The sequence below is a fragment of the Bemisia tabaci genome, chromosome 1 (genome assembly GCF_918797505.1).
Source record: "Bemisia tabaci chromosome 1, PGI_BMITA_v3".
In the NCBI taxonomy this organism is placed as follows: domain Eukaryota; kingdom Metazoa; phylum Arthropoda; class Insecta; order Hemiptera; family Aleyrodidae; genus Bemisia; species Bemisia tabaci.
The window spans coordinates 73,149,485-73,173,703 of NC_092793.1; the positions used below are offsets into that span (position 1 = coordinate 73,149,485).

Below are 24,219 nucleotides of genomic sequence, written 5' to 3' on the forward strand. Positions count from 1 at the left end.
ATAAATGTAATTTTAAAAGGGAAAACTAAGAATAGATTAGTCAAGTATAAATTAATTTACTAGACTTACTAGACTTTTCAGCATATTGTCAATCTAATGAGTTAGAAAATATTTTCCTTTTTCTGAAGTCAAAGACACCCGAACTCTCTGTGCAATTTTAATATTCAATGAAATAGCCAAATAAATAAATAAATAAATGAAAGCCATGGAGGCAAAACTTATCTATTTAATGTAAAGAACCCTTAAAATCCAAAATATGCTCTATTTACTCCCGATGGCTCCAAATCCTGTCTTGATGGATCACTTGACAGATTAAAGAAGAAAAAAAGCATGATACTTCATCCAAATTACATGCAAAGCTACTAGAAATGGAACTTTTTCAATGTACGAAGAATTCTAGGGTTTATATTTACAAAAAAACTATATTTATACTTCCCTCTTCACAAAAAAATCAAAATCAATGTGGGGACACTGAAATTACTAAGCCACGTATTTCGATTGTAGTGTTCCAAAATTTCCTCCTCTACTCCATTTTTCTAGTGAAGAACGAATCAATATTGTACCTTTAACTATTCTTTACACAAAGAAGAAAAGTAACAGAAGTTTTAGGGGATATTGTTGAATATTTCTCCCATGAAAAGAATTTCGTAATGCCGTAAACCAGAAAATGTTGATTGAGAATTTTACCGTTGATTAGACTGTATTGGCAAAATGAATTTCGAATGTATATTTTGCAACTTACCTTGATCTAACAAAATTTCATGGATTTATTTTGGATAAATTATGCACAGCACCAGGAGGCCCTCTAATTGTAATACACTCAGAAATTAGTTTCGTATGCTATTGAACTCGGTAGGCTTTGGTTTTTTTAGCCTAAATAGGGCACCAATCTTCAGTCTAAAACAACTTCTAATTTTTTATTCAACAACTAGACAAAAAAAAATTGCTATGTTGTCAGCTTGTTTTGCGCTCACTAGAAAAGTGTGTTGCTGTGTTGTAACCCTGTGTCATGGTCCATCGGCTGTTACCCATAGCATCAAGAAGACAAGAGAGTGCTGATGCAGGGGTATTTATTTCAAAAATGTTTTCACATGCAGCTGGAAAGCTTTTGGACTTCCCATGAACGATTATCAACTGATTTCTTAACATAGAAAGACAAAAACTTCTACTGTCTATGTTTAAGAATACCCCCTCCCAAGAATAAACTGACTGCTCCTGCTCCTACGCTTTTCTCCCACTCGAAGTGTAAAAGTTTCCATCTAATTAGTCGATTCCTTCACAATTTATAGAAATTTTCCTAGTCTTATCAATCTAGTTAATGATTTCCCACTGGAAATTTGATCCTAATTATAAAAATGACCTGCATCTGCTATTTCCAAAGGTCATTTTGGATATTTTTTACACTGAAAAATATATTAAAAACTTCCCCATAAAAGCAACATAATTTAAAAAAAAGAAACAACTCTCAGTGTTCCTGAGTCAAGAATAAATTTCCTTGCATTTAAGTCTTAAGAATCGTTAATTTTTGAAGGATGTAATTTTTATGGATAATAGTGGGGTTACCCGATTTTCTTATGCAATGTCAAAAATAATAGATGAACATCATCACTTTCAACATAGTCTAAGAGAAAATTGAATAGTGTTGACACTAACCAGGTAGATTTGGGTAATTTCAAGAAAATTATCGTTAATGTATACCTTGTACTCTAATATTTATTCTCAAATATTCCTCAACCCACAGCATAAAACCGGCAATGCATAAACAGAATGTTACTGAATCAAACAACTAGGTATCTAAACTGGTGAGAATAAAAAAATGCCATCTCAATTAGGAAGTGAAATTTTATACTACCATTCACAATTGCCCTGGCAGTGTCAAATATCCTAATCTTGACATCGCATGCAGTTTACTGAATGGTTTCATTTCTCAGACATTATCTTCATTTTTTGGTGCTCTTTAATAAGTGCAAACTTTATCCAGAAAATGTTGATATTATGTACCTGACTTCCGATGCTACCCATAACCTATGCACTCTATGCACCTATGAAGTTTACAAGATAAACCTAGTAAATGCGATAAGCATCTTATCATCTAAAAAATTTTAAAATTAGGCCCTAAAATTCTGTCTCTGTGTGTAAACTTTATGCTATGATTTCATGGTTTTATCCATAATTTTGAAGCCCTTGGTTTATTCTTATTTATTTATTTATTTATTTATTATTTTTTTCCCTCTGTTTTCATTCTCAGACATTTTTTGCTTTCTCAATCCTCAACAGCATGTTTTTATGTGTGATTAATTTTTCTCAATCGGGTATCCACAGTTTCTCAGGTATATGAGATAATGATTTTTATCTCAATTTTAAGATGTGTTCAGATTTAATTAATGACTCATTGCCTGAGACTTGTGTGCACCCTCAACAAATAACTGCATCTACTGATTAAACGTTTATTTTAGTTGCTGTTAGTATAGATTTCATGTTAGATTCGTAATCATTGATTGTGGTGTGTTTTTCTTACCCTCCTCTCATTGGATGCTCAGTTTTACTCCTGTCAACATTGAAACAAAACTGAACTCGACCTCTACTCAAATCCGGGGCGTTAACTTGCGGAAACGCTGGCATCGTAAGAACAAAATTTTAAATGGATCCAGTAGCCCTCAGTCGAAGGAACTCATTCAAGAGTCCAAGCCATCTCCGTAAGTAGCTTGGACTACAAACGTCAATTTTTGTGGGAATCAAAGAAAGTCTAGACGGACCATTATCAGTATCATCATACATTCATCACTTTTTACAGTTACCAAAATCTGAATGGATGTAAATTGTTTTCATATAGACCAGCATATTAACAAAATTATACTACTATGTTGGTGGCATCTAAATGCATAGAATTTCTTCTCTTTCATTTTAAGCCGAGGTGCAACAAAATTTGAGCTGTCCTCTGTAAAACTCTCTGCCCTGCACAAAGAGGTTGGTCAAAGTAATTGTTTTTTAAATCTGCATCTCGGTGGAATAAATCGATTTGGAAATGAACGATAATGGAATAATCTATATACTTACTCAAAAAGGTAAATATCGTGGGTCTACTGAAATTTTACAACTTTTTCTCAGTATTGCACTAGAACAAACAGAAATGCACAGACAGAAACAAATTTGTCCACAATTTTTTTTGGTCCAATTTAATGAATGAAAAAGATTGAAACTCAAAAACACCAAAAAATTTGCAGTGGCTCTTCATGATCCTGAAGATACTATAATTTAGAATCTCATTGATCATTGTAACCGTGCATCTCGGATAAAATGAAAGACTTATAATGTTTTCAACAGCTTACATTTCTCGACAAATTCCCTTAATCTCTTCTCAAGCGTAGTTAATCCAATTAGTTCACCTTTTCATCCAAAATTAGTTAATTTCTTTTCCTGCCCTACCCCCCTCTCATGGATCAATGGTTGGAGACTTTACTTTTAAGCAAGTGTCATTCCTTTCTTTAGTCTTCATCCATTCAGGTTTATTTTTCTTTCCTCTCAAAGCTTTCCACTCAGTCATTCTCTTATTTTTAAAAAATCAATCCTGTCTCTAAAGGCCTCATTGCATAGTTTAGTTTCTTTAAATAGGCATAATTACACTAAGTGGAACTGTGTGTAAATGAATCTGACAAAAAAGAACGGCGTGTGCAAGATTTACATGCTGCGAAGGTTTTTTCATTCAATTCATTTACACATAGTTCCTTTTAGCATAAATGTAACAAAATGTCAATGAAACAAAAGTCACTTTACTAGCCAATAATCTTGAAAATTAATGAAAACACTGAGAGGGTGTGTCGCAACCAGGAAAGTCAGGAAGATGCAATTGGTCAGAGATAGAAAATCCGTAACTGGGAGAGTAGCTAACTCCTCTGCAAGACAAAGATTTTTTGCATAATTTCACAGTACATCAAAACTGAGCCCTGCAATGCTCTCGTCCGGTTCACACAATTTTCAAAGGCAAAAAGCACAGTATTGAAAGAAGATGAGCAGAAAAATCACAAATATTTTTGAGATTGCCAATAATTTGGAATGTTTGTCGAATTTGGAAAAGGAGTATGCAATTTCTCATCCAAAATCTCATTTTCATTTAATTTCATTAACTCAAGATTAATCAATTTTTCCCCCTCTTTTCTTTTCTAAATTCCATAAAAAAAATTCCATCTTTCAGTCCTTATTACTCTCTAAAAACGTTTTTCGTCATTCTTCCCAGTATAATTATTTTTAATTTTTCTTTCCCATTCCACACTGATCTTGCGGTGACGGTTCTAGTGAAACATAGCTGGATCGTAATGAACACAAGGTTTTGGAAAGAATAATCTCCATATGATATGTACATGGTTATGTAAACCTACTGAACTCTTAGCATGCCGAGTGGTTTTAGTGTAATTTACCGCATTGCGAATGATCGTGCTTTTTACATCAAGTGCTAACCTTCTTCCTATTCTTTTTCTTCATACTCCCAGCATGAGGTGCCTGAATTTTATGAGATGGATAGAACAACTATTTCTTTCTAATTTTCCCAATTCCTTTATTCCTTTTCTTTAATTATGTTTCATTTTTTTATTGACTTTTTATTTTAGGTTTTATCAGGTTTTTCACTTAAAATTAAATATTTATATTATCTACAGGTAACTAAAGTCAGTAGTTAAATGAAGCAAACCAAGCGATCTTGCATCATGGAATTGCTTTCATGTAAATTAAGACTGAAATCATTAAATAAGATAAAGTTTCCCAGTCAGTAACTACAGTCTTCACTACTCAAAGTGGCAGCTGGGGGTCAGAGCCAAGTGAGCGGCTTGGTTTATTGTTTATCCTGCTAACTTTAGTTACATGTTTACTCACAATGTCCGTTGCCCATTAATTTTATGTGAAAATCCTGTTAAAGTGTTGACTTTAGCATTCTCTGTGAAAAGAAATTTCTGTTTTGTGTGACTTAATTAGTTTGAAAACTTGATAGAGTGCTCGCTTTGTAGATTTTAATTCAGTAATTCCAAGCATCTGCTTTACAGACGTAGTTTGAAAGTATATAATTAGTTTTTTTTTTTTTTGCATTGAATGATTATTCTTATTCTTATTTTAGTTTCATACTTACGATAATTATGAGAAAATGGATCCAACTTGTTCCATTTACTTTGTTTATGCGGTGTTATTAGCAGCTTAAAACATAAAATCTAATCTATTTGAGTCAAAAAGTACTTCAGAAATCCCAAGTTCATATGCTCATTACATGGGTGCAATGGGTAAAGGTGCAATAAATTTGAAACTGAAATTGGGTTTTGGCGAGCCGATGGGATCCAATTAATGTTTCCTCTGGCTTATCCGATTTTTGATAACTTGATAAACTCACAGGTTGCCCAGAATTGAATTATCTTCTGTAGTTTACTTTCAACATCTGTTTAATTCATTTGTGCTTACGTGTGTTCCTTATTTTGAGAAACTGTGCTAAACCATTATGTGTTGTAGGAACACCCATGTCCTATCACTCGTACCAGTAAAAATTTTGGTTAAAAAAACTGCATCGCTATCGATAATCTGCATTACCTGCAAATCAATCTATAAGAAATATTCAGTTCGACTTCAGCTCCCAAATGGTTTATTGGCCGTCCGCTTGCCTTTTTTTCAATCTTGGTTTACATGAAGTTCATTAGTTGACGTACTTGGCTTGATCCCTAGAATCTCATCTCCTACCAATTCTCTCTCATTTTTAAAGTGCTCTAATCATTCGTAATACTGCATATAAATTAAAGACTTATCAGCACAAATCGTCTTTAATGTGTCAAAAGTTTGGGTTAAAGTTTCTATAAATTTGTTACACTGTTGCCCCTAGAAACTCAAGTGTTTCTCATGATTGTGCAGCACACTTCAGCGCTTCTGAATCACACAAGTGTCAAAAAGGAGTGAAATTCAATTCTGTAATTGAATCGTCAATCGGATCATCCATTCAGCCTGCCATGCCCAAAGTTCGGTTCCTAATGGATCGTACCTTGCATTTCTCAACTGAAAAATAACTCTCTCTAAATATAATTACAGCTGTGAAAACAATTCTTATAGGTTGAATGAAATACTCACAATCAGCCCTATTAACCCAAAGGGTGCCAAATTTAAACCTAGAATAATTTTTTTTTGAGGGTTCTCAAGATTTTGGCGGAAGAAATTTTTTTTTCATAAAATCTCTCAAGTGTGCCTCAGGAAGAAGATTTTCTAATCACGATTTAACTTACGATTACTGCTGAACCAGGAGTCAGTACACCGGTTCCTCCTGGTAAGCATCTTATAATTTTGGTTGAAACTAGAGCAATTTTTAAAAAGTACACTTCAGGTAACATTTTAGAAGCAGAAATTTCAGCTTGCCATGAAGAATCAAAAGAATAATAAGTGAGAGGTCTCATCTTGAAACTGTAGAATTGTTATTATTTTTTTCTCACCCTTCATTTTTTGTTTGAGAATTGGAGTCACTGAAGGAAATTCTAACTTTCTCTACCTTTTTAGAACCGTTTATCACATTAAATTCTCGTCTTTCAGCTCCCAGATCAGATTGTTGCTAGACTGGCCATGGACTGGTAATAGTAATGGATTGCAGAGCTCTCTAATGCAGCCTCAGTGGTTACAACTTGCCCTGGCCGTCGCCAAGCTGTTGGACCTTGCTCTGCGGCTCCCGGCAGATCACTTGCCCCAGTTTCAAATGTAAGTCCTCCCAGTAACCTTGAAATCAATTTCCGGGTATTTTTCAGTTTTATAGTATTTATTATGTCTCAATTATACAATCAAATGGGTCAGCGCTCAGCAGCACTCCTTTTTTTTTAAATCATTTTCTGAAAATATAAAGTGAACTAAGCCTAATGGCAAAGAAACCCTGTTTTGAAAACACCAAAAAAGAGACCCGTCTGAAATTTTTGGCCGGCTCTTTTGGATGCCAGACCCCACCTGAAAAGAAATTTGTATGTATTTCCTATTTTTAAAATAATAAGTCAAAAAAACTTCACGTCAAAGTCAAACCACCAAGCTGTGAACTCACCATTTCACTTGACTTATTAAGTTACAATATTTCAAGCTTAAATAATTTTCGCTTCACCTTAGGGTTTTGGGAAGAGGTCTTTTGGAAGGAGACAGATGGAATATCTCTCAATTGAACGTTCACTTTGGAAGGTATTAATCTCCAGCACTCCTTTTGTGTGGCTGAGGAAAGATGCTTTTTTTCTTTTGTGAAGAAAGTTTTTACAGTGACTGTTATCTCTCCATTCACTTTTTTCCCGTTTTCTAGGTATCGATGGGCTTTTGTCGGCAGCTCTGAGCCACCATCGGAGTCCTCAGTGTCATCTAATAAGAAGCCATCCTCCAATCAATTGAATAGCGATTTCATTCCTCATGTGAACAGGATAGCCGCATTGATGGATGCAAAGGTATGTGCCAAAATAAATGAGAACATTTTCTTCTTCTTTTGATTTACAGGGTGTATAGTAACTGGGAAAACTGAGAAAGTCGGGGAGATGAAATTGGTAATGGAGAGGTCAGGGAGAGAAAACGCATAACTGAAAGAGTCGCAAAATTCTGTGCAAGATTGTGAGCTTTTACATAACTTCACAGTGCTTCCTTACTGATTGTGAGCTGCGCTGCACTCTTAATCCATGCTCAGTGAATTTTTTCCCTCGGAAATTTGATCCTCCTACCGATCCATACTCATACATTATGCTCAGCCATGTTTATTTTTAGGTTTCTCTTGATTTTGAAAAGTAGTCAAGGAGGTTCAAGGTAAATCAAGGAGATGAAAAATCAGGGGGAGGGGGGCTCACAAAAAACCTGGAAAATGAAGAAGGAGGAATGTAGAATTTTGCTAGGCACCGTGAATTTTCTCATCATTACTTTTATGTAATTATCTGATCTGATTTTTCCTGATTATTCATAATCGAATTCTTGTATGTATATCCTCACTATTTCTCAAAGAGTCAGGCAGTTGCGTGCATCACAAAATCAAGTCTCAGTGGTTAAATTTTGTAGATCTTCAAATTGTAATTCGATCCTGCCAAGAACTAATTTTCCACTTAAAATTTCAAAAGAGACACTGCCGTCTCACAAACATAAAGGACATCATTTCTACCGCTATGATAGCATTTCTCCACGAATTGGTGATCTGCTGTGAAGCCACAGATCTCTCTGTATGTGTAAAGCCCTCATAGCAAATTTTTCCATGGTGAAAGAAACCTGGCTATGGATAAATGAGGTAAATAATGTGATCAGTAATATTTCTCCAAAAGCAGTTTTTCTGTTGAAACTGGACACTTAAACTTAATGTTTTGCCTATTTATTTATTTTCTTACACGCTGTAAAATTTGACTGCATACATGAAGATAAAATTCAAATCAGATCTGGAGGTTCCAGGACAGAAGCTACAGCCTATTCTAAAATTTCTTGAAGTAAAATCTCGTAATTTAATGCCCGAAATAAGGGATGGAATTGTAAAATACTCAGTTATTCATCATATTATTTTTAATGTGATTTTCAGTTTGATACATCAATCCCACCTGACTCAGCAGCTCTTGATTTGCTTCCAAATGGCTCCAACATTCAGCGAGTTCAAGATTTACATCCGTTCTTCTCTGTTCTTAGTCGTGGCGTTCCAGCGAGCATGCAAAACGAACCTCTAGAAAAGCTAGAGCATGATCTAGAGCTGGACTTCCTTGAACCAATGCCACCCAGACAAAGTGTAGTCATTAGTAGTCAAAGTATTTCGTAAACGGACTCCCTTCCTTTGTTTCTCTGTGATTTTAATTTAATTAATCAATTCAGTTTGCCCTGTAATTTAATATTTCTAATTTATTTTTCACGTAAAGAGCTTGGTAGGTTTTTTAAAGGTGAAAATTCGGTTTGTTTCAAAACCATTATCATTGTTGTAAATTTTTATTCTATTATTATAATTGTTGAAAATTTATTTTTTTCGTTTTTTCTCAGAACTATATATACATTACAATGAGTATCTAGCATCTATTTTTTACTCTACGGAAGTTGTTTTCTTCACGAACTTTTGTTGCCAGAATCTATTTTTCAGATTGAATCAGTGTATAGATTTTAGTCATGTTGTTGTGATAATGTGCATAATAATTTTAAGTAATAAATTTATTGAAAATAAATCACAATTTAAATATGTTAAACAGTTTTGTATTCCTTTTTTTCAATTTCATGTGACTAATGTTCTTTATTTTTTGCACTTTTTAACTAAATAGAACACAAAATGGCGGTCCCATACCATGGGAAGTAACTTCATTTTGATACTGTAAAATTTCCTCTCGCAGGTTAAATTTTTACTTGGCATTTGTAGAGTATTTCTGGCTGAAACTTTCAGAGATTTTTTTCTAATTATGCAGTAAAATCAGCAAAATTTTGAACAGAAGTCCCACAGTCTCATATGTAATGTACCAGTAAAAACCTGAATTGGTTGAGTCAATTTTTCAACGTAGGAACAAAGTTACACTTCTCCCTTTAGGAAACAATGATTAGTGTATAGAATTGCTAGCTGTATAACTCAAAATAGATTCTCACAACTTAAATGTTAAAACCATATCATACGTAAAATCAATAAACTTTCAATGTAGATTGAGGTTATAGGTACAAGAAATTAGGACTTTTAGCAAGAGTTCTTAATTGTGGTGGAAACATTGCCTAACTTTGCAGACTTATGAACAGGAAAATCGAGTGAAGGGAGAAAATTTCTGGCAGTCCTGGCTTGTTTGTGAAATCTTTGAATTGTCTCTCCCTTTTGTTGGGTTAAATTTTATACTAGTAGCCTGATTGTTGAAATTTATTTCGGTGCGACATGAATCGAAAATAGATGTTTTACACAGCGCAGATAGGGCCACGTCTTGTCTTATTTTGCCATCAAAGCCAGTTAAAGTTTAAGCAATCAAGCTGCAAGGTTTTAATTATAGATCAGATTTCGATAAATAAGAAACGTTTTTCAAGACTTCATAGGTTCAAGTACCAAAAAAAAAACAACAACAGACAACACGAACAAGAAGTGCTCCCACAGAGTTGATAAAATGAATCGATGAAATTACTTCTCCCTTGGTGTGATTGCTCTCACATTGTCCAGTAAGATGGCTCTGAACTCTGAGTAAATGATTTTTGGTTAGAACGATCCTATTGTCATTTGGATCCGCTTTTTGAAAAGAATTGGCGTAATAAATCGCTACCTGTGCTGGTTTCAAAGGTTGTTATAACAGAGGGAATAAAAATAAGAAGACTGAGTGTATCAAAAACTCACCTTAATTTTACTAAATCTTGGAAACAATTACAAACTAAAATAAAGACGATAATTTAATTACAGTTTAATTCAAGCCATTTCTTAAAACTTTACTTTATACAAAATTAGAGGAGAATTGAGAGATAGGATTGTTCTAATTGTGCTACTGAGTGCCAGTTGTGAGAAGGGCAATTAATCCAGCTGCAGAGGAAACAGAGAGAATATAATTTACTGCTGGTGTAAAATTCTTCAACAGATAAAAACTCAAGAAAATGACAACAGCTAGAAATAGAGCATTGTTGTAAAATATTGAAAAGTTGGTTGCTTCGTAATCGGCAACTTCATTTTTCTTCCATGATATCCTGAAATGAAAAAAAAACAGAAAGTCAAAGTTAATGTTCGCGGTACTAGTCTTCATATTAGTGTATGATGCGAAGAAGAAAAATTTAGTTTGGTAAAGTCGAATGACTTCTTGACGGAGGAAGGAGACATGATGGTGGCTGATTAGGAATTTGTATCATCTGATGCAGAGTAACTGAATAACACCAAGGCCTGTGTCCGACGATCAAATGAACTCATCAACTGCAAGATGGCAGAGATGCGTATTGGTTTCCGCGCAATCAAAAGCTGGCAGGCCGTCAAATGTTGATGAATAGAGCCCGTGCGGACTTGCGTGAAAACCAGTATGCATCTCTGCCATCTTGCATTTGATGAGTTCATTTGATCAAGGGACTTGGTCTTAAGGATTGGGCTAACTTAGGGTGTACACAAGAACATTACTACCTTACCCAGTAAGCCTCATAATGTCTCTTGGTAATTGGTGCTGCGTTAATTGCATGTACATCCTGCAATTATGTCTTATTTTCCAGGATCTAGTAACGTTTTTCTGCAGATCAGCAAATTATTATGTTATGCCCAGTGACGCAACCAAGCAGGGCACAAAATGACCAACGTTTCCTGTTGGTGTAGAATGTGGATCTATTTCCTTTACAGGAATGGCAAATTAAAGTAAGTCTAGAAAAGCCAATTTCCACATCTTTCGAAAGTCTTCCCTTGAATGGAATCATTTAATGGCATCTTTTCACACACACATTATAATGATTGGAAGCTTAAGAACTTCAGTCTATGCAATGACAATTGGCAAAGTTAAGTAATCAGCTCAGTCTATTTTTCATAGGTTGAAGTGCAAGTATCTTGTCTCATTTTAACGATGTACACTTTACATTGGCAATGAATGAGCCAATAGACAAAGGCGGAAATAGAGGAGAACGTCGCATGTTTTCTCTTCAAAATCTTACGCAGAAAACAATTCACAAAACAGCGATTTTAGAAATTAACTCATAAAAGGAGATATTAACGATAATTATTTTTAACACAGATCAAATTGACTAAGTACATTTTGCGATTCGAGACTAAAATTTCTGACTTATCTTGGAAAACACTTAATTGGATAGGGAATAATATCACGTACATTGTTTCTAAACTGAGCCAGACATTGTAGTTCCTAATTGCAATATGCAGTCTAAATGGAAGTTGAAGGAGACAAAAGACGCCATTTGTGTTTTTGTCGTTTCACCAATATTCAATGTAAACACTCATATCTTATTCAGGAGTTGATTTGTAGACTTTCCATGTTGTGATTTGTTTTCATCATGAAATTTTCAAGAATGGACTTGTTACGTAGTGCTTTAATTCATACTTTGTCTAGAGGCCCATTCTGATATAATGTCCTAAACCACTCTTTTGATTCTACCCTTCATCTGACACTTAATGTGGCATCAAGTAAATTAAAACGATGGTATCCTCTATTTGATTGTGTTAAACGTTCATCAGGGACAGATTTTGATGGTGATTTGAAATTTTGAATCTTTATTCTTTGAATAGAACTATAAAAATGGTTAAGCGTAAGGTGTGCTGAAAAGACAGAAAAATAGTCACTCAAGTGAAAGAAAAACAAATACCTTTCATCCTTTTCTTTCTTGCTCATTTTTTTATCAGTGTTCAATTTGTTGGCTACTTCCTTCGTAACCGCATCTTCTCTAATGACAGCAAACTGGAAAAAAAAAAAAAAAAAAAAAAAAATTAAAAAAATGTTGGAAAAATTTTGAGGATAGAACTTGGATGAAGAAAGTAGTTAAGTGCTAATTGGTTTCTAAAAAGCTGAGTATTTTTGAAATATATCATCCCGTATTTTACTGAATGACTTTAATGGTATGTAAGCAGATTACCCCATCCAAACAGAAAAACCTTGTTACTTATAGACATAGCAGGGAAAGAAGTTAAGTCATTTGATGCATTTTATCCCATATATTTCTGGTTGTTGAATCCAAAAATGGCTTCAATTTTTCTTCATTACACGCTTCCTTCCCAGAAAATTGAACTTTTCTCAGAGCACGCTGTATTTATTGGAGGAGAATTTAGATCTTTCAGAATAGAGGTGGGCAAAGGAGAAAATTTGAGGTCATTCAGATTTAGTCTAACAGTTACACAGCAGCAACCTGCTAATAATTCCCCAGCATTAATGGGAAAAAAAAGTTTTTTTTAACATACCCTAGTTATAAACATTTATATCAATGTAAAGGGGTATGCTTGTAAAAGAAAAGAAAAGGGGGAAGAAACTATGATATCAAAAACATCAAAGTTTGAACTTACCTTGTGTTTTAAGATAAACTTCATATTCTTGTAAGCAAATGCAATTAAATAAGTACTTAAAGCAGTGACTACAATGAAGGAGATGAAAGAGGAATATAAGTCAATCATATGAATCCTCCAGTACAACCCTGAAAAAAGATATTAATAAGAATAGCATTAGATGGATAAGGATAAAGAAAAAGACACTGTTACAGGCACAATATTTTCTGAAATATGTAAATATGTAGTTATGAGTATAAAAGGAGGAATTACTTAAATACAATCTCCAGAATGTGTCTTAACTTTCCTTCGTTGATGACCACTCCTGCTGTGCAACCCAACAGCAGAGTAAGTTGATTAAATTATGGTTCAATTTTGCACAGAATAATTCATACCTCGACAATTAAAGTATTCATTTTTACTTTCTGGTTGTGTTGACTAGTGTATATCGCTGGTCACGGTGGAAGAAGCATATATACTTAAAACACAAAGTTTAAAATTCTCCATTATTTTAAATCTTCACTGCGGGCCGATTATTGAAAGTTAAAAGCAGCCTCATAAGACATCTAATTGCAATATATTGCATGGTTGAGATAGGGCTATGTCTTGTCGTGTCAGGCTGACATAGTTTCGATAATCGGGCCACAGGATAATGGATCAAGTGTGTCCTGATGGCTTTTGATCAAGATTTACGAAGAGTGAAGAAAATTTGCAGAGAAGTTGAAGAAAACGATTGGTTAGTTTTTTCAATGAGAGCAAGACATAGATCTCACTAGTACTTAGGTCGGATTGAATGACAGACAAAGCTTCATTTTAAAGAAAATTAGCATTTTCGAGGTGTGAAGCACTACATATCCAGCCTCCGATATCCTCCATTCAATATATTAACTGGAAGGAAGTCCTTGAAGTTAAGACAAATTTCAAGGCAAATTCCAGTGTGTCTCATATCTCAAGACTTGTGCATTAACATCTTTGATTGCATCTACCAATTTGTAAATATTGGATGCGCTTTGTCAGTTATAAAACTGACACAATTTGGCTGTGCTGCTAAATTCAATGGAGCCACCTGCTGACGGAGTGAAGATCTGGTATGCGATTTACAGTTTTAGTGGCCAACAATGTAACTCTTGTACGCTGCAAGGATTTGAAATTTAGGTATATTTTTTTAATTTAAATTGTGCATAAAATACAATGGTGCTGCTAGTTTTCTCTGAAACAAACTCTAAAGCTTAAAAAAATCTCCCCAAGTTAAGGCCGTGATAAAGGAGATACCTTTATGAGAATATCGACCTCTGAGTATATGCAGTTAAACTCTCTATGTACAAATGGGAAGCAAAAACAACGCTTTACGATGTGTTAGAAGAATTGCCCTTTGAGTGGAGGCTCCAAGGCTGCGGCCACAGCAATCCTGCTAGTGTGTATGCTACCTGTTTGTACATTGAGAGGCAATTCTCTCCATTACAACAACAATGCAAGATTCCTTGCGGAGGATTCCAATGCTCAGGAGTTAGTTTCGGAGAAAACCAGTGGCACCATCGTGTTTTCCGCAAAATTTTACATGAAAATGGGTACTAAAACTGCCAGCCCTTGTGGCATGCAAGAACTCTTATAAAACATAGCGTTGAACCAGAGTTTCAAGTGCCAAATATGGAAAAAGGAAGTCTAACACCTTTAGAATGAAATAATGCAATTTTGAGATAATTCAATTCAGCCCTTAAAAAATTTTGCACACCTCAACTATTTCTGTTATTGTCTTTGATCTCCTAGATTTTCTTTTGGTCAAAAGCAGAGGCCGTATTAATCATACATTAAGGGGGACAATCTAGAGTCGGACAATCTGGGACGTCTAGGAGCGCGAACTAAGTAATGGCGCACTCTCCTTCTGTTAAGCGGAGCATTACAGCGAGTGATATTATGACATACTTACATATTGGGATTGAAGAGACAATGAAGGCATTTCCATAGAATAAAGCTTGAAATTTAGGAGACACATTCCTGCTAAAATCCTGAAGTAGGAGCTCTTCTTCTTGGTCTTTCGTGTACTTGGGTTTTTGTTGTTTCGTCGATGGAGGAGCCATTCCGGACTTTAGATCGCGGCCGAGATAGAGAGCTTGAATTAAACTGTGCAACTGAACTTGAAGAAATGAAATCACTGAGTATACTTTAAAATTACAGCCACAGCGGCTCCACGGGGGCAGAATTGAAGATTTGAATGAGAGGTTACAAATCGTGAAAGTTGGAAACGTCACCGTTTGTTTTGCCAACGGAGTGCTACGTGTACAGTGGTGCAAAATAGCTTCCTCTTGAAACTTAAATAAATTTTGAAATGTTGGCAATCTGACAACTCCTTTGCTTCTTCTTCTTCTTCGCCGAATGATAACATGTAACAATGAAAACATTGAAAACAACACAAGTGCGCAATTTTTCCATCCACGAACCTGTGAATTCTGTGATTCAAGTGACGAAAATTCTACGTTGTCATATTTTGTCAACTTTTTAGCTTTATCTCGCAAGTTGCAGAGTCGCTTAGCACAAGTATAAATTAAAAAACTGTTGTAATTGGCTTTCGGAACAACTGATCATCTTCTCATCACTTGCGGGACCGCCGTGCGCAACCCGGGCGATCACGTGTAAGCATTAATCGAATTAGTACTTAGACCATGTTCTTTGTCTCTCTTTTTCAACTTCATCTTCATTTATTTTTAAATGTAAGTCTTACTATCCCTGCTCAAAACAGTCCGCTCAATGTAATCATCGAACGCCACCTTGTTACGTACTTTTTTGCACTTATCATCTCCAATAAGAAATCCTAATCCACGCCTCTTCGATACTATTCTTGTGATTCTGTTACATAAATTCAATAAAGAGCACCATTCCTTCATGATAATTGGAAACTTCACACTCAGGCTTGTCACTGGAAAGGAAGGATAATTGCTGGATGAAGCGTCTGAGCATTCTTAACTATACATTTTAATCGTCAGTGTAAAATGTTTCTTGGTTTGAGGTTTTTTGTCAAAGTAAACTTGTCCAATATTGTTTGGTTTTTCTGTTTGCTAACGCAACACAACGGTCTACTCGTTTAGACTTTTTGAGATTGTTGAGTCTTTGGTAGTAATGTTGGGCATTCATATGTTAACATACTAGTTATTGGGTAATTCAAATGGAATTTAATAACGCGGACCATTTGAAATCGGGCAATACCATTTTCAAACAACCCCAAACAGTTTACTTCAACGAGGCAGCTTTGATACCTCCTACCCTTTAATTTGTTGGCCATAGGGGTATGATTTAGGAATTTGTATTTCCTCCTATGGTACTGAGTAAGTAAGATATATCAGACCTGTTATTCTACACTGTTCTTTGTCAAACACACCAAGAATTTTAAGCCAAAAAGATGAAGCACAGATTCCTCTCAATTATTGCTGGCTTGCTGTCTGCAAACATGTTTCCATCATCCTAATCGGGAGTTCCAGGTTTTAGCTTTTCCAGAGTGTGTCATGATCTTTTTGTTGGCAACGTTCCCAGACGTCCGTAGCAGGAGCAGATTAGCTCCAAATTATCCAGGGGGCGTGTCATATTAGAAGGACTGAAAACTTCTAATGGCACTATGTGAAAAAGCTTTTAAAATAGCAATGAGTCTTATAATCGTGGGAGAGCAAAAAGTTAAAGTTAAAGGAAGCGATTGTCTCTCTGAGCCAATCCACCTCCGTAAGGTAAGTAGTAGAGTGTAAAGTTCTTAATTTCTGGACAGAGCCAAGTCCTGGTACCTGGCGTACAACTCTAATGCATTGTAATAAAATAGCCTTTACTTTATTGAGATTTTCGACACCGTAAGTTTTAATGGCTAATTTACACCGAGGTGCAAAAAAAATGAAGTTCAAAATAATAACCGTATCGGCACCAGCTGGTTTTTATTAAAGTAGAACCAACAACCACAAATGACGGGATGAAAACGAAAGAGGCAAAGTTCGTTCAAAGTAAAGTGTCACTTGGGTCTAAGGGATGTAAGAAGACCTTTGGTCAGAAGATATTAGAAGCAGACCTACTTCTCACAGGACTACTCCTACTTCTCAGGGATGTAAAAAGACCTCAATTTGGGCGCAGCGCTAGCTTATATAGACTTGCTGACGTCACGGGTCATGTGACAACAAGCCTATGCGTGATTAGTTTGCTATAATCTATGTAGCTATCAGTTGCAAGTCTAGTAATTAAAATTAATGTAGGTGGACTGAATGATATTGAAGAAAAGAAGATTTGAAACCGAAAAATAGACTTTATGAAATGAAAATTAATTTTTGGGAAAAAAATTGAAAAATGTTGACTTGCATTTATGAATATCTTGGTCTTCAAGGTAGCAAGATCTCATTACTTAACAAAAAGTTTCAGGAGCATATTTCCTGGCTCCAGTTCACTTCAATTAAAGAGAAAGAGCCCCTTACACCATGTTGTAGGTGTGAAAACATACTCTGTACTTTTCTTACTCTTTTATTTCTCCCAACTCCTGCCCCTCTATCATTTCAGCCCTAATATAAGTGAGTCCTTTGAAGTCTGTGACGAGTGTTGGCGAATCCAGACTGAACATCCAAACTCCTGAAAGTCAAAAAAGGAAGAAAGTGTAATTTGCCTTGAAGTTCCAATTAGAAGCTTGGATTTTCATCACAGTATCCTTTAATAATCCGAAAAGTCTTCAGGATTTAGAGCACAATCCTGGATCTCAAGTGATTCTGATAGCAAGATTGTGTTGGCATCTCTTCAAGTGTCTTCATAACCCTTACCTCTTTAGAATTTTTTTGTTAACTAAGTCAGGTTTCAGAAGATAGTTTCCCTGTAAAAGTCCAATTTATTATCCCTGTTGCCGCACTACTCTTGAGTTACCTACCTATTCAGGGTAATCAAAGACAAAATTTGAAAAGTGATCGAAAAAAAAAGAAAAAGAAAAGATAATCAGTACCCAGCCATTTAATTATTCAAAGTATTATCTAATAAAAGGATACCTTATCAAATGTGAGAATATCACTTTCATAAGACTAAGCAATTTTATTCGAAAAAATAAATAGATTCTGCTTTCAGTACGAAATCAAGCTTTCATACTGGTGATTGTAAAATCTTATTTGCTGATGATAAGAAAGAGAGATAGTTTCCCTTGAGTCATAGGTCATGCTTGATTAAGCTATGAATTGCATGTTATTTAACCCTCTTAAGTAACTAGATACCTACCATATAATATCTCCTATTGTCAGTTTGGTCTTGACAGTGTATAATGGTAGTTTCTTTTCCCTTTTTTTTGTCCTTGTAAGAAACAGGTGAGTAGTGAATGTCACATTTATAGCTTTTTTCCCACCCTGTCAGCCATTTAATTACATTTTTTCTCTGTACATTATTTAGCGCTATGTATGTGCTCTTTCATGCTCAGTTTTTTAGTAGAGCCTAGAAGTTTTTATCTAAAGAGGACTGAGCATGAATCCCTTAAATAACCAAGTCCTCAGTTCTGGGGTACAGGAAGGTCTTCAGAGCAAAAATTAGTGGCAATCTTAGCCTTAAGTTTCTTCATTGTTGGAAAAATTGGAAAAACTCCATAAAAAAGTCACAAGTACTTGTTGAACCAAACTATTTTAAAATCAGGGATCTTTTCTGTTTTATCCCATCTTGGTATTTTTTTTTCTTTTCTTTTTTCTTTTTTTTAAATTAAGTGTCCATCAAGAGATTTTCTCATGCTTTGCAGATTGCAGATTTACCTACTGAAAATATTCATTTTTAATTTCTTTAATATATTTTTATTTAAAGTTTTATTTGTATTTTTACCAAGCTAATTAGGAAATCTGTATTTTTCTTTTGTTTTAGGTAAAGCTCACCTTCCCCTAGCATGGATAGTATCAAATCAGGATGGTTCAGCGAATTCAGTCCTTTGTGGCCTGGAATCTGCCTTTCACTTGAAGTGGAGGATGTGCTCCACAAGGAGAAATCTGATTTTCAAGATGTCATGATTTTGAAAACGTAAGTATATTCAAATATATACTGCCACCGTCTCAGCTTTTCATCTAAGGCAATTTAAAAAGGTACAATACCATAACTGGACCGCGTTAAACAGAAAAGAACCAAGCCACATCAGCTATTGCCAAATTTAATTGGCTAATTTAATTTTTCACATGAAAATAGTTGTGCGGATTTTTGTGCAAATTTCAGTGAATTTTCTCCATAGTACAAAGCTAATTCCTTAACATTCTCAAAGGGATCCACACAAACGTTTTCTCGTAAAAAATTATATTGCCCATTTAAAATTGGCAATAGCTGATGTGGCTTGGTTCCTTTCTGTTGAACGCGGTACAACTAGCCTGTGCACAGTAGTGCTTATTGCTCAAATGGAGGATTGCCACGCGGAAATGTGGAAACTTAAGACATTTTATCTCAAAAGCTGAACAATCTACATTTTTCAGTCTTAAAGTACTTGAATCTTCCCCTCCTGATTTTTTGTTTCTGAGCTGGGAGACATTGTCAAAAAGAAAGGGAGGATTGAGCAAGCAACCACGGCAGTAAGTGAACGTAACGGTTCTGGCCTGTCAGGCGGTCATTACAATGAACGAGGAGGGTTCATTCTGTACCCGAGACTACTTTGTGCATCAATTTATAATCTCTGTATTATTTTTTTTTTTTTTTTTTTTGTAAGGAAATCAAATGGAACAGCTTTAATCCTAGATGGTGTCATCCAGTGCACTGAATCCGATGAGTTCTCATACCAGGAAATGATTTCTTTTCTACCGCTCTGTTCTCATCCATGTCCCAGAAATGTAAGTTTAAAACAAAAAATCTACAAGTTTGAAGTTTCTAAGATAGAATGCTCTTGTCTTCCTCTTTTTATTTGAAGACTTTTCTCTCACAGAAACACAGGCGGATCCAGTAATTTGACAACACCGGATCCCCTCCATTTAAACCTATGTTAAATAATCGATTCTTGTTGGATTACCTGCCCCCTCCAAGAATCGATACATTCCCATTGGTTTAAATGGAGAAAAACAATGTTGCCAATTTACTGGATCCACCAAAGCCCAGAAAAATATTTTGAAAGCTGCGTAAAGTTTCAAAAATGATTCTGAAGGTCCTACACAAAACATTACACCACCCAATGCAGCAACTAATTTTTGTCTTAAAATTAAATTTAAAGAAGAGGGGTAAATGATGGAAATGTAATTGCACATTAATGCAATAACTCAGCCTGACTCAGAATTCTGGCCTTAGTTGGACAAAGTCTATCAGATGCACACCATGTTTAAACTAAAAAAAGAGGTTTGAATTTTCATTCTTCCATAAAACTCAATGTAAAAGACAAAGTTTAGAGACTAATATCATGTTCAGAACATTTTTTCTCAACTTTAAAATTTACGACTACTGACTAGTCAAGTTCAAAACCACTTCTGACTCATTTTTTGCCAAAACGCAACTCACTGCGTTTCTGATACACTCGGTCCAGTGATGATGGCAAGGAAACTCATGATCATGATATCATTCAATATCATTGTCAATGTCATTAGCGACAAGGATCTCTAGACTAATGCCACAAATTTCCCTTTTGCCATTGCCTTTGCCACTGATATCACCTATGTATTTATCACAATGTTCAATCTGATAGAATAGTAAAAATAATATGGTCAACCAGAGAAAAACTTTGTCTGCACTTGTTCAGAGTTCATCATTTTTTTTATATTTTATCAGGTGCAACAATAGTAGCAAGATTCTGTGACTTAGGTAACTGACCTATCAGTCAATTAATCACGTATGTGTTTTGTTAAAATATACATAAAGGCATAAGAGGAATTAATTCAAAGATCTCCACTAAGAACTCTATAATTCGTTATCAGTGAAATATTTTCCAGGTTTTCCTCATCATTTCAAACTTTTTCTCAGGTTCTTATTGTTGGCGGCGGAGACGGCGGTGTTGCCAGGGAAGTGAGCAAACATCCGGATGTACAATTGATCGATCAAGTAGAAATAGATAGATCTGTGATAGAGGTTTCAAAAAAGTACCTCCCATTTATGAGCCAAGGCTTTCAAAGCCCCAAATTGAACCTCCATGTTGCTGATGGTTTTGCATTCATGGAAAAATGCGACCAGAAATATGATGTCATCATCACTGATTCCTCTGATCCCGTCGGTAAGATACTTTTTAATTAAGTCCTAGAGCTTTGAAACTTAAATGTAGGAGTGTCAATTTTTGAGTAGTGCCCTGTAATTTAGGGGAAACGATGATCAAGGTCAGGATTTAGGGAAACTCTCATCAACGCCAATTTTAAAGTCTTGTCTTTTCTTCAAACCTCCCACCTCCTGAATACTGATAGCACAATAAATACTTGTGCATAGGTCTATAAATGTTGGACTAGATGATTTGGCATGATGGCTAGATGAGATGACTCCTTGATTTTGGCAGAATGCAAAGATAAGGAAAATAGTTGCGAAGGGATGAAGCAATCGTTTATAACCATTCACACTTAGCCAAGAGCTCTCTTTGAACGAGCGATGGTTTAAGCTGGCGTCAGAGCAGCTTTTCTTGGCTGCAAGGAGGGGTGCTTAAGACATCCAAGCCAACCTTGCGGACAGATTTTTATCATGCTTTTACTCATTTTGGTGCAGCACTACTTGAACCACCCAAGCCCCCATCCTCTCGGAGCCTATTAGGGAGACTCCCTTCAACCCTCATTTGTCTCCTCTCAAGAAAAGCTCAGTCAAGTTTTAACTTCTTTGCAGCCTCTTCTTCCTTTCCTGGGAGTTTCTAATGTGAATATTTCTGTATTGCAGGGCCAGCTGAATCCTTATTTCAACACAATTACTTTAAGTTGATGCGCAAAGCCCTCAAACCGGGCGGTATTGTTTGTTCCCAGGCAGGAGCAGTGTGGATTGACAAACACACTGTTGTATCTACTTTCAGCCATTGCCTGAAAGAATTCAAATCTGTTGCTTATGGCATTGTCTCTGTTCCTACCTATCCCACCGGACAAATTGGATTCGTGTTGGGAAGTCTTAATCCAGTAAGTTTCATTATGATTTTGTTATTTTAGAGTTTTTTGCTTCCAAGTAAAATACTCTTTTTTGTACTCTTATTTGTTGTGTATTTCCTCAACGAAATTCTCAAATTCAGTATTCTAGAGAGAAAATCATTCACTTTCAGTACTTGGCGCAAAAATGCAGAAAATGTTGGATTCTCATTTTTCTGCTCATCACTGAAGTGAGAAATCCTAAGTTCTGATGAAAATTACAAAATTTTCAGATTATCCATTGGATTACATTTTGTACCGAGAACTACAATTTCTGGCTTATATGTAAAAAAACGTATGTCTGTAGAGAAAACTAATAGTACATACGTTGTTTTTAAAGTTAGCCAGAATTGTAGTTCCTAATTGAAAAATGTTGTCAAATGGAGAATTTGCAGGTGTCTGAAATTTGACGTGATTTGGTGATTTTGTCTGAATTTGATGAATGTCATGTTGAAGTGGAAACTACTGAGTGAACTGAAGACAAGGGTACACTTGGTTCATAAATTGGGCAAATATTGGAGGAGATATGACAAAATCATCCAATTTCTTAAAACACATGTGTTTAAATAGAAAATGCTGCTAGATGACGTCACTAGGCGATGCATTTTTTCACTTTTAAATCTATTTTTATACTACATATTTCCCATATCAGAAAAAAAGCATAAAAAATATTGTGCAGTCAGCTTCTTAAGCACTCTCAGATGAAGCAAAAAAAATGCGTGCAAATTCTCCATTGAATGGATTCAACCAGAATCAGGCCAACTGCATTAGAAATTGCCTAATTTACCCTCATGATTTATTTTTCAACCAAATGAGCAACTTTTATTTTCCATTATTCGTTATGATTTTTTAAGCAACGTTCTATCCTTAAATTTTTAAGTAAATTCTTCATAATCTGATAAAAATCCAGAGAATGTTTCAAGGCGTTATGTTGTTTAGTTCTCCGTTTAAATTACGAATTAAGAAAAGAAGTTAAGTAATGTAAAATGCAGTTAGGCTGATCCTGGTTTTAAATCCCTATTTGTGAGGTTTCTTCCCCCCCCCCCTTTTTTTTTCTTTTCTTTGATGATATGTATACGGCCCTAGGAAGTTTAACTCAAAAATAAAATTAAAGGAACTCATGAATAAGAGCACTCATTTGTCTGTCAAAATTAGAGAAGTTGCATCACCAACTAAAAAATTTCTTTAATCTAAGCTAAGACTTTACTTTTGATTTCAGGATACTAATTTCAAGGTTCCTCTAAGGAAATTCAGCGATGAAGAACTAGACAAAATGAACTGTCGATACTACTCCAGTGATATTCACGCAAGTGCTTTTGTTCTCCCCCGTTTTGCTGTGAAATTATTGGAAGATGCAAAGAGAGGAGACATAAGCCAACAGAACGGAAAGACTGTAAAATAGATGGACTGTAGCAATCCATGCAGGTAGCATCCTCACTTTGCTTCTTATTTTAAGAGTTAAAAAAGAGCATTTGTTCAAGATTTCTATTATTGCATTTTTTAATTTGTGTCGGTTTCCTATTTTATAATTGTTGAATTTTTACACTCTCATATCAAGTTTTATATAAAAAAATAAACCATTTTATTTTTAAAACTGAGGGTTTTGTTTTTTTCTTTCTTTGTTGCTTCTATGTCTAAATAACAGAGGAAAAATAGTTATGTTAATGAGTATTGAAAACTACCAGCCATAAGCTTTCATTCCTTAAAATTTTATAATTTGATTAATTGTTCTTTAAAAACCTCAAAGTAATGAGTAAAAAATGTGATCTTTCTCCAGCCACAAGTCAGTAGCAGATTGCAAGGATTAACATGTCTCTCTTGCATCTCAGCGCTTTGTTAAAAAATAATTTGATTCATTTTTGATTTATTTTGCTTTCTTTCAATTGGTTTAAAATTCGCAGCTCAGATATTTCAGTTTTGAGAAAAAGCCATTTAGTTTTAATCCGTCATGTTCAAAACCCAAAATTGTGTCTGATGAAATTCTGGTTTACTTAAACTAGTCATGCACACTCTGGAATGAAAATGAACAGATCCTCTGTCAACTTGTTTCTCAGGACAAAAGAGAGTATTTCCTGTCTGAAACACAGATTTTGCTCCAAAATTTTGACCCAGCTTGATAAATTAGGCTGTTCTGAAAACTTAGCTTTTGAGAACAAGGTCCCTTTTCTTACGAACAGTCACAAATATTTAAAAAAATGAATAAATATTAGAGCTGACTGAAGAACCATAGAGCCAACGCCAAATTAGTTCACGCACTTTAAGACTGCGACAAAAGATCTGCCATCTGGATTCTTGTGTTTACTTTCT

At 35.1% G+C, this 24,219-nt stretch overlaps 3 protein-coding genes across 8 annotated transcripts in view; 2 read left to right on the top strand and 1 right to left on the bottom strand.

Moving 5' to 3' along the window:
* Window positions 1–9,170, top strand: part of LOC109033126 (protein DOP1 homolog) — a 94,662-nt gene extending 85,492 nt beyond the window's left edge. For 3 of the 5 annotated variants that reach the window (XM_019045572.2, XM_072306138.1, XM_072306139.1), the window contains 4 exons: window positions 2,541–2,696; window positions 6,547–6,708; window positions 7,286–7,424; window positions 8,525–9,170. In XM_019045572.2, coding sequence (XP_018901117.2) covers window positions 2,541–2,696; window positions 6,547–6,708; window positions 7,286–7,424; window positions 8,525–8,755 — 688 coding nt within the window. In that variant the 3' untranslated portion in view covers window positions 8,756–9,170. The remainder of the gene's footprint in view (window positions 1–2,540; window positions 2,697–6,546; window positions 6,709–7,285; window positions 7,425–8,524) is intronic. The other 2 variants (XM_019045574.2, XM_019045575.2) reach the window with 1 other exon arrangement.
* A 1,095-nt stretch (window positions 9,171–10,265) lies between these two features.
* LOC109033129 (translocon-associated protein subunit gamma) lies at window positions 10,266–15,141 on the bottom strand. The gene is made up of 4 exons (XM_019045579.2): window positions 14,817–15,141; window positions 12,911–13,038; window positions 12,220–12,311; window positions 10,266–10,620 (listed from the first exon to the last, which is right to left on the bottom strand). The coding sequence occupies exons 1-4, from the start codon at window positions 14,965–14,967 to the stop codon at window positions 10,422–10,424; spliced, it is 570 nt and encodes a 189-aa protein (XP_018901124.1). The 5' UTR covers window positions 14,968–15,141; the 3' UTR covers window positions 10,266–10,421.
* Window positions 15,142–15,295: 154 nt separating this feature from the next.
* On the top strand, window positions 15,296–23,380 carry SpdS (Spermidine Synthase). 2 transcript variants are annotated; one of them, XM_019045577.2, is made up of 6 exons: window positions 15,296–15,519; window positions 18,731–18,883; window positions 19,554–19,674; window positions 20,789–21,035; window positions 21,677–21,906; window positions 23,132–23,380. In XM_019045577.2, exons 2-6 carry the CDS (start codon window positions 18,753–18,755, stop codon window positions 23,312–23,314), a joined length of 912 nt encoding a protein of 303 aa, XP_018901122.1. In that variant the 5' UTR covers window positions 15,296–15,519; window positions 18,731–18,752; the 3' UTR covers window positions 23,315–23,380. The 2 variants fall into 2 exon arrangements, with proteins under 2 accessions (XP_018901122.1, XP_018901123.1); XM_019045578.2 differs by lacking the exon at window positions 15,296–15,519 and adding an exon at window positions 18,038–18,192.
* Window positions 23,381–24,219: the final 839 nt, after the last annotated feature.

What these genes read in the sequence shown, in the direction of transcription:
- LOC109033129 (XM_019045579.2), bottom strand. Translation starts at nt 14,967, where the DNA reads ATGGCTCCTCCATCGACGAAACAACAAAAACCCAAGTACACGAAAGAC. An exon ending in TGTCTCTTCAATCCCAATAT is followed by an intron (nt 13,039 to 14,816) that starts GTAAGTATGTCA and finishes ATCTTTTTTCAG; the next exon opens with GGTTGTACTGGAGGATTCAT. An exon ending in AAGAAAGAAAAGGATGAAAG is followed by an intron (nt 10,621 to 12,219) that starts GTATTTGTTTTT and finishes TTTTCATTTCAG; the next exon opens with GATATCATGGAAGAAAAATG.
- SpdS (XM_019045577.2), top strand. Translation starts at nt 18,753, where the DNA reads ATGGATAGTATCAAATCAGGATGGTTCAGCGAATTCAGTCCTTTGTGG. An exon ending in GATGTCATGATTTTGAAAAC is followed by an intron (nt 18,884 to 19,553) that starts GTAAGTATATTC and finishes TTTTTTTGTAAG; the next exon opens with GAAATCAAATGGAACAGCTT. An exon ending in TGATTCCTCTGATCCCGTCG is followed by an intron (nt 21,036 to 21,676) that starts GTAAGATACTTT and finishes TCTGTATTGCAG; the next exon opens with GGCCAGCTGAATCCTTATTT.